The sequence below is a fragment of the Gastrolobium bilobum genome, unplaced genomic scaffold (genome assembly GCF_033153095.1).
Source record: "Gastrolobium bilobum isolate Gb01-03AN ecotype WA unplaced genomic scaffold, APGP_CSIRO_Gbil_v1 utg31892, whole genome shotgun sequence".
NCBI classification, from domain to species: Eukaryota; Viridiplantae; Streptophyta; class Magnoliopsida; order Fabales; family Fabaceae; genus Gastrolobium; species Gastrolobium bilobum.
The window spans coordinates 148,809-157,536 of record NW_026895430.1 but is presented as its reverse complement, the minus strand read 5'-3'; the positions used below and the strand labels follow the sequence as shown (position 1 = coordinate 157,536).

The following is an 8,728-nucleotide window of genomic DNA, read 5'->3' as shown; positions in this document are numbered from 1 at the left end:
AAAGAAGTCCCTTCACCTATAATTCAACCGCAAGATCAAGTCTACTATATTAGTGAAAAAAAAGGAGAAGAAGAGCACAAAGAGAATTCTTCTCAAGAAAGTAAGCCAAAGGTTAAAATGGAGAAGCACTTTGGGAGGACACCATTTCTGAATGATGGAGCTTGGTCATCACCAAGCCCATGCTTTGAGCCACCATGAACGTAAAAGAGGTACGTCAGGCTCGTGACGTAAAACAAGCGCTTGTGGGAGGCGACCCAACTATATTTTTATTTTCCAACATTTTAGTATTTAGTAATTTAATTTTAGTTTAGCTTATTTTAATTATTCTTAGCATAGTTTATTTTAGTCATATCATAAAAATCAAAAAAATAAAAACATTGAGGTTAATGATCAAATTCTGTTGAGATGGACTTTCAGGTGTAAGTGGGATTAAAGCATACACAGGTACGCAACTCTTATTCATTTATATGTTTTGTGTATGATACTGAGCAGAATTATTGAGGTGGAAGAATACATAGTAGAGATGAATGCAAGGAATAGGAAAATATGGAGAAAATATTTTTAAGTATTGAGAGCTTAAGCCCTTAAAGGAGGCTTAAGCCCCCAAAAGTGAAATTTCTCTCGGCCCTAGCGCGCTTAAGCTCTCCAAATCGCGCTTAAGCGCGCTCCACGATTGAAAAAACCCATACGAAGAGCGCGCTTAAGCCCCCAAGGGGAAGCTTAAGCGCGATAAACAATAAAAGTGACCATAACCCACTGCCTCTCCGCGCTTAAGCGCGAGAGAGGAAGCTTAAGCGCGCTAAATAAATTTTTATCCATTTCTCACTGCCTCAGCGCGCTTAAGCTCGAATCACTGCGCTTAAGCGCGCTCATCTTTGACATTATGCATACTGTTAAAGTATTTTAGTTCCATATACTCATTATTATTTTCAGATGCATCTGAATATAAATCTGGGAATTGTTATGTGGAAATTGCACTAACTTTGCAAACATGCTGGATACTCGAATACTAATGTTGATATGGTTGCAAACACTACTCAGGATGCTGATAGAAATGATATTGCACCCACTACTGAAATTGATGAGGATTGACCATTGTCTCAATGTTTAGATTTTTTTCTTTTGTTGATTTTAGTGCATGTTGACATGAGATGTATATTGAGACTGATCCTGACATGACTGATTTTTTTTGGATATATGACATGCTGACGTAGTTTCTTTATCTGTGACATGTGTGCAGAGTACAGTATCATTTTTTTTCTGATATCTTGCTTAGGATTCTTTTTAGATTTAAATTTATTGCTGAGGACAGCAAGATTTAAATCTGGGAATGGGTACCCACGCAATTTATCAGACCATAAATTTCACATGGTCGGAAGGAGAAACTCATGATTACACGGAGCACACAGAAATATCCAAATTACAAATGCAGTTTTTCAGGGGAGTTTTCTTAATATTATTTTCATATTATAGTTCATTATTTTTATATTATTTAGTATTAGTTTAATTTAGAATTATTTTGATTACATATTAGTTTATTTTAAGGTCTTCATATATATTAGTTAGTTTACTATTTAAGTTTTCTTTTTAAATTAGTTTTAAGACCCCTTCCATCTTAGTCAATAAATAATTAGTAGATCTTAAGAGATTTTCCATTGTGCTTGATATAGATGCATAATGAATAATTATATGAAATTGGTTGATAGTTGATATCAAGAGTATAATGATGTAAATAAATTTAATTTTCGTACACAAATGAGCGTCAGTCAAGCATGCTTCATAGTTCACTGGAATAAGAGAAGAATAACTAGAGTAATCAATTAGAGAGTGGAAAAATAAGTCTCACACCTTAGCCGTAAGCTGTTGAGCCTAAACAGAAATTAATTTTTCCGGTGTGAACTTTACTGATGAATCACTCTAGAACTTGTTTTGTTTCTCTTTGAAATGGTCTGTAGTATACAATTGTTGAAATGATAGAGGCAGTTCTTTTTAAAAGCTAGATAGCCAAATAGCCACCCTGAAGGTTTATTCTTAGATTAAGCCCTTTTGAGCCGAGGCCTGTTTGTTCATTAACAGTACATTATGAATAGTCATTCCATACACATCCTCACCTGAACTGATTAATTTTCAAAATTAAATGAGGAACTGGATAGGATTGAAACAAAAAGAGAAAATCAAACTCTAAGTGTATGGGAGAAAAAGGTGAAAAGAGGGAAATTGCCACAAAGTGGTGGAAAAAAAGAAATGAAAAGAAAAAGGTTGAACTGTTTATCTGTACAAAAACAGAAAAAAGAAAAACAAAAGGAAGAAGGAAAAGAAATAAAAGACTCATATTATATGAATAAGTGGAAGAAGAAAAGAGAAGAAAAATAAGAGAAATCTGTTTACTATATGTTGAACAGTTAAACTAGTTCCTCTTTGAAGTTGAATTTTGATCATTAATCTTAAGCCACTTACCCAGATAATTCATTTCCTTTTACCCAAGCCACGTTTCAACCTTAACAAAGACCTCTTGATTGACTTTGTATTCCAGTAAGACTGTGGAGAGTGAGAATATAAACAAGCTTTTGGTAGTGTTAATTCAGTGAAGTAAGAGTGAAACACATACCCTTAAACACCGAGTGTGAGTGAATAAATAAAAATCCAGTGAGAGGGTGTTGTGGAAAATAAATTGTACTACTCTTTCTTTTGAAAACGCATGTTATGATTTTATGACTGATGAATTATGACTGTTTGCTTGAAATTGATGCGTCATTGATTTTTAATAAGTCTGAATACTTTGATATCTCATTATTGATCAGTTTTCTGTCTGTTATTCATTAAGCATGACTAGCCGTCTCCAAACTTTCCCATAGTTTTATTCTAATTAATTACTGAGGACAACAATGTTCAAATCTGAGAATTGTTTGATAAAACTTTAGTTTATCTTGTTTAATAGACTAAAATAATATGAATTATCTAGTTGAACAAGTCAAAAATTAGGGTTTTAAAATGATAATCATGAACATTATCTGATTGTTGGAACTAAATAACATAATTGCTATTTTTGAAGGGATTTGATAACAAATGGATTCAAATATGAAGATTTAGATAAAGGGAGATCAAATCAGAAAAGATATGGATAGATGGAAAGCAAAACAAAAAGATTTGAAGATCTTATCAAGATTCCCAAGTTGTTAGAAGAGGGAGCTTAAGCCCCCATTCAGAAGCTTAAGCTCTCCAAAAACGCAATTGCCACTGCCTCTGGGCGCTTAAGCCCCCAACTCAAGGCTTAAGCGCAGGACAAGAAGAAAGTTTCGTTGCGAGGAGCGCGCTTAAGCGCCCTCCAGAGCGCTTCAGCGCACAACGCGAGTCAGAAATCACCGTCCTAGGGCGCTTAAGCGCGCTACAACAAGCTTAAGCGCCCAGTCAGATCCAACTTAGGCCCATTCAAGTTTTCTACTGCAATACGAACTCTTGACCTATTTAAACACCATTGGGGACCAGAAATACGAAACTTTTACATTGCTAAACAACTCTTGGGTGCTCGGAGGCTGAAGGAACGCGGAGGAACATCAGATTCATGTTCGTGAGCGGCGGAGACGGATCAACGTCAAGTGTTCACTGGAGATATTGAAGATCCACCAATCACTTATGGAGTTTGGGGGAGCTTTTCTATTTTCTTTTGTTCTTGATTTTGCCATGTCCGGCTAGTTCTTTAAGTAGTTAGGGTTAGATGGATTTTAGTCGATTTATTATGTTTTGATCAATTCGCTGTGTTAATTTTCCTTTATATCATGAATGAAGTTATCTGTTTTTAATGCTTTATATAGGCTTGAATCTTATATAATGATCATCGGTGAATGCATGACAATAGGAATGTTGGTGTGTGATCCATATCTGATAACTTCATCGTAAACGCTATGATTCTAGGGATAGACATAGGGTTTGCGTAATCTTTAAGATTCTTGAACTTAATGCTTGCATGCTTGGGGAATAACCTGGGAACTAGGGTTCTTCCAATATTGTAAAGGTTTTAGAGTAACAAGGGATTGAGCTCTAATAACATGCGAAAGAATTGATTAGATTGATACTAAGGACAATTAACATTAAGAAGGAATTCAAACGTAATAAGGAGACTAAATGAAATCGAACCCCTAGCTACGTTTTTATTTTATCAATTTAGTCAAATCCTTAATTTCTTGTTTTTAATTCTTGCGAGTAATTAGCTTTAATATTTAATATTTTAATTTTGCTATTCAAATCCTGTTTCCAAATACAACTTCGATTGTCCAACTAAGTTTGCGATAGTGAATTAGTGCTTGAACCGTAATCCTCGTGGGAATGATCTCTTACTTAATCAGTATATTACTTGTACGATCGGTGCACTTGCCGTGAGTAGCAACAGCTGAGGTTCAAGCAGGACCTCCACCACCTCCACTATCTCCACCACCACCACAGCAGGACATACAGGAATATTATAGGACACGAGGTAAGGATACTACAGGCAAGAGTCTCCAAAGGAAGAGTACTCCCTGGAACGAGAAGAGCAATGACTTGAAGGTGAAGTAGAACGGAAACAAGTCTAAGAGAAATAGGAACTTTAAGAAGAAAAACGGAAGAGCTGAGAATGGGAAAACTCCTACTTGTGCTAAATGTGGGGTGTCTCATTATGGTGTCGGGCGGATTGGGTGAAATGTATGCTACAGTTGTGGTCAAGCAGGATATTTTGCTAAAGAGTGCCCGAGGAAAAGAGGACAGGTTACGGCTATTCAGGCTGTTCCGATGTAGGCTATTCTGACTTCCACTACTATTTAGGAGCATCTAGTACCTCCAATTGAACGAGTTTATGAAGTTACCCTGCAGGACACAGAGAAGTCTCCAAATATGATCAAAGGTACCATTTCCATTGATGGCCATGATTTTGATGCACTGTTTGACTCGGTAGCCACACACTCCTTTATTTCGGGTTTTATTGCGAATGGTTTGAACTTGCCTTGGTATGGATTTACACCTCCTATGGTAGTGAAGACTGCCATCGGAGATTTAGTTTCCACTTCATTGAGGTGTAAGGAAGTCAAGTTCAGTTATGAAAAGAAAGAGTATATGGTTGATCTGATTGTGCTTGAGGGTATGAATATGCACATCATTCTGGGCATGGATTGGTTTGTCAGATATGGTGTTATGATTTATTGGTGTAGCGGGAAGATTTATTTCTCTGCTAAGAATGAGAAGAAATACTCCATATATTTATCAGTGTTACAGATGATTAAGGCTCTAAATACAGGAGATATAAGATTTATTATGTTAGGATGATTGGTTGGTAACTTTAAGGAGCCAACTTCGAGTATCCCTATTGTATGTGACTTTGAGGATGGATTCCTGTTGCGACTCGGCATATGCACCAGTCGTAAAGTAATAAAGTGTACCGGAGTACGAGATCGTTCCCACGAGGATCGGATTTTCAAGCACTAGTTCGCTAATCGCGTTTTAGTTGGACAATCAAGAATTGAATTTGAGAGAGTTGTAATTGAAGAATTTAAAATAAAAACAAGTAATAACATGCAATTAAAAAAAAAACAGAATTAAAAAGACAATTGAAAAAGATGATGATTGATTAAATAATTAAAACAAGCGTAGTTAGGGTTTCGACTTCCCCCAATATCCTCGTTATGCTATGAATTAAACAGTCAAGAATCTTTTTTTAATATAATGCCAATCAATTCTATCTAAGTTAATTAGGATTCAATTCCTTGTTACCCTAAATCTATGTAATCTTGAAAGAACTTTATTTCCCCGATTATTCCCCAAGAAAACATGCATTAAAATCCAGAATTCCAAGATTGCATAATTACCCTATATCTATCCCTAGATCACAAGGATTATGATAAATTTATCAAGTCAGGGTTCATGCACCAACATCCCTATTGTCATACAATTCCCCTAAATCAATCTATAAGGAGCAAACTCATAGAAAGCATTAAAGACATAAAAATATTCAATTATAAAAAGAAAAGAATTCAAGAACAATTTAATCCATAAACATAAATGATTCAATTGGGTTCCATCTACCCCTAACTACATAAAAGACTAGCCTAGTGATGACCGTGAGTTGAACTTGAACTGGGTGGGAGAATTCCTATACCAGACGAGGAGGCTGCCCGAAGAGGAGGCACCTGATGTGGTCACAGTGAGGGGAAAACAAGTATCATTTTCCCCGCTGATGTCCAGGAAGTACTCCATATTCCCTCTGTCACCAACTGTCCATACTAGGAATATTTGGATAGTAGGGAGGTGTACAAATTTCAGAAGGATCTGAAGCAGACAGTAGCCCTGAACAATCCCAACTACTACAAAGGGTCTCTCTGCAAGGAGAGCATGAAGGACATAGCCATGTTCTGGGCGCTGTTTGCTAACTCCAACATCACCCCCACCTCTCATGAAGCCTCTGCTAGCTGGGGACTTCAATTTCAAATTTACTGTATCATTAAGCACATCCCTTTTGATGCAGTAACCCTCATCGACAACAGCTTGCAGAGGGACATAAGGAAGACTAAGGTCTTCCTCCCCTGCCTCATCACCAAACTCTGCAGGAGAGCTGGTGTAGAGGATCACCCAGATGACACCACGAAGGTGGCATCTATCCTTGATGCTAAGACCTGGAACGGTCTTAAAAGCACCTACATTGACACCACCCAACCTATTCCTGCCAATCTCGAACGTTCCCCCACCAGAGATAGTGAGGAGGAAACACCTGTGGCCTCACTGAAGAAGACCACCAAGACCACTCCTACAAAATCCTCCTCCTCTGGCCACATTCCGGCCAGAAGAACCATCCCTCCTCCTACCAAGGTGAAGAAGGATGCCCCGGTTGCTACTGATGGCAAACAGGGCAAGAAAAAATCTCCTGCCAAACCTCCCCCAAGAAAAGGGGAACGTTCAAGTCAGAGGAGAAAGAGGGTCCTCAATAGCAATAGGCCAGAAGGAGCATCCTCTGCAAAGCCTATCACCCTCTCTGACAAGGAGGGGGAGAGTGAAGACAATGAGCCTTTGGCAAAAAGGCTGAAGGCTGGCAGAATGTCAGCAACCAAACCAGCTGCCAAGGAGACGTCCCAAAGCAGCTCAGACTCTACATTTTCTGACATTCCGTCCCCACTACCTGTTCACTCTCCACCACAACAAATCACCCCACAACCCTCTCCTAGGCAACAACAAGGAGAGGGACAGAAAGACAAAGAAGCAGCATCTGCTGCAGAGACATCAGTGTTTGAGCAAGAGGCTCAGCCACAAAAGAAAAATGACAAAGGAAAGGGGATTCTCATAGAACCCCCTAAGAAGAAAGCAAAGACAACAGGCCCAAGGCAGATCAATCTGGGAGGTCCTCTGTCATTTCCTGTCATCCGTCCCGATACATCTGGGGACGAAGCTCTTGCCAGAGCTTTGGCAGAAGAAGAAGGGATGGCAATTCCTCCACTGATGAAGGAACAAGCTGCGACCATGCCCTCATCATCCAGACCACCAGCGGATGAAACCAGCACAGCACCCGTTGTGCCTTCTACGGTTGGCAATAGCCAACAGAAGAAGCAACCTACTTTCTTCCCTACTGCAGCAATCCCCATCGCAGCTAGAAGAAAATCATAAATTGGGATTGCTGAAATCTTTGAAATGCTGGGGGAGAGATTAGAAAAATGGTTGCCAGCCAAGAAGTCTGTTCCCCAACTTGACATGACAAGCACCAATGCAGAGCTGCAGGCTCTAAGGGACGGACTGGCACAGCTCTCCTCTACCTTCAACACCCTTCAGGAACAGCAGAGGAAGGAGAGAGAACAACAGCTCAGCACCATAAAAGCAGCCATCAAGGAAGCCAGTGCTGCATCCTATGAATCAACACTCCAAGCAGTCCAAAGAAAAATTGCTAAAGCAGCTAACTCCCTAATCCTTTCCAACTCTCTGCGCAACCACACAGCAGAGCTCTTACTCAACAGGCTCGTCTCCAAACAAGCTGAAGAACGTAAGGAAACCAAAGAAGCCATCAGGGCCTTTGGAACATATCTGGACAGGAGAATTTATGAGTTGGAAACGAGACTGCTGGATGTTGAAAAACAAGTCATCCATTTTTGCACTGGAAGAACAATGATGAGGTCCACCATCAACTCCCTGGTTGCAATCATCAGCGATCTACTGAAGGATGCTGAAAAATGGCTCCCTGTAAATGAAGTCCGCAGATTGCAAGATCTGCTCAAGAGGAGACCATTAACCCAGGAGGATATTGATGAAGCCAAGGAAGCTGAAGCTGCAAAGAGGAACCCTTGGGACAGGAGACCTCCACAATGAAAAGGAGAAACCCTCCTATTTATCTTAGCTTAGTTGTTTTCAATTCTGTTTTTAATTTAGTTTCTTTCTGTTCCCTTGTAATTAATCTTTTTGAAATAGAAAAGACTTTTTTTTATCAAACTGTTTGGTACATGCATGCATTTCAGTTATAGTATTAAGACTGCCCAATTATTTTGGATTAACAAACATACATGAAACACAAAGTCGCTGATTAATCATGCTTGTTCTTTCTCTGAGTACTTGAAAATAGAAACAGTGCAGGGAATTTAATCCTCAGATTTTTGAAAGAAGCTGATCTGTGTGAACTCAAAGTGGTAAGGAACGGAAAAATGCCAAACACCTACTTCTGAGAGCGTTCTTGAGATGTAACCACAATGAAACTTCTCAGCTTGCCTTAATGTTGTAAGTACTGCTG

The 8,728-nt window shown here is 39.0% G+C and overlaps 1 protein-coding gene across 1 annotated transcript; it reads left to right on the top strand.

Moving 5' to 3' along the window:
- Positions 1-4,797: 4,797 nt before the first annotated feature.
- On the top strand, positions 4,798-5,295 carry LOC133310832 (uncharacterized; the record flags this gene model as incomplete). The annotated part of the gene is made up of 1 exon (XM_061511831.1): positions 4,798-5,295. A coding segment is annotated over one exon (498 nt), but the record flags the coding sequence as incomplete, so codon positions are not given.
- Between the last annotated feature and the right edge of the window lie 3,433 nt (positions 5,296-8,728).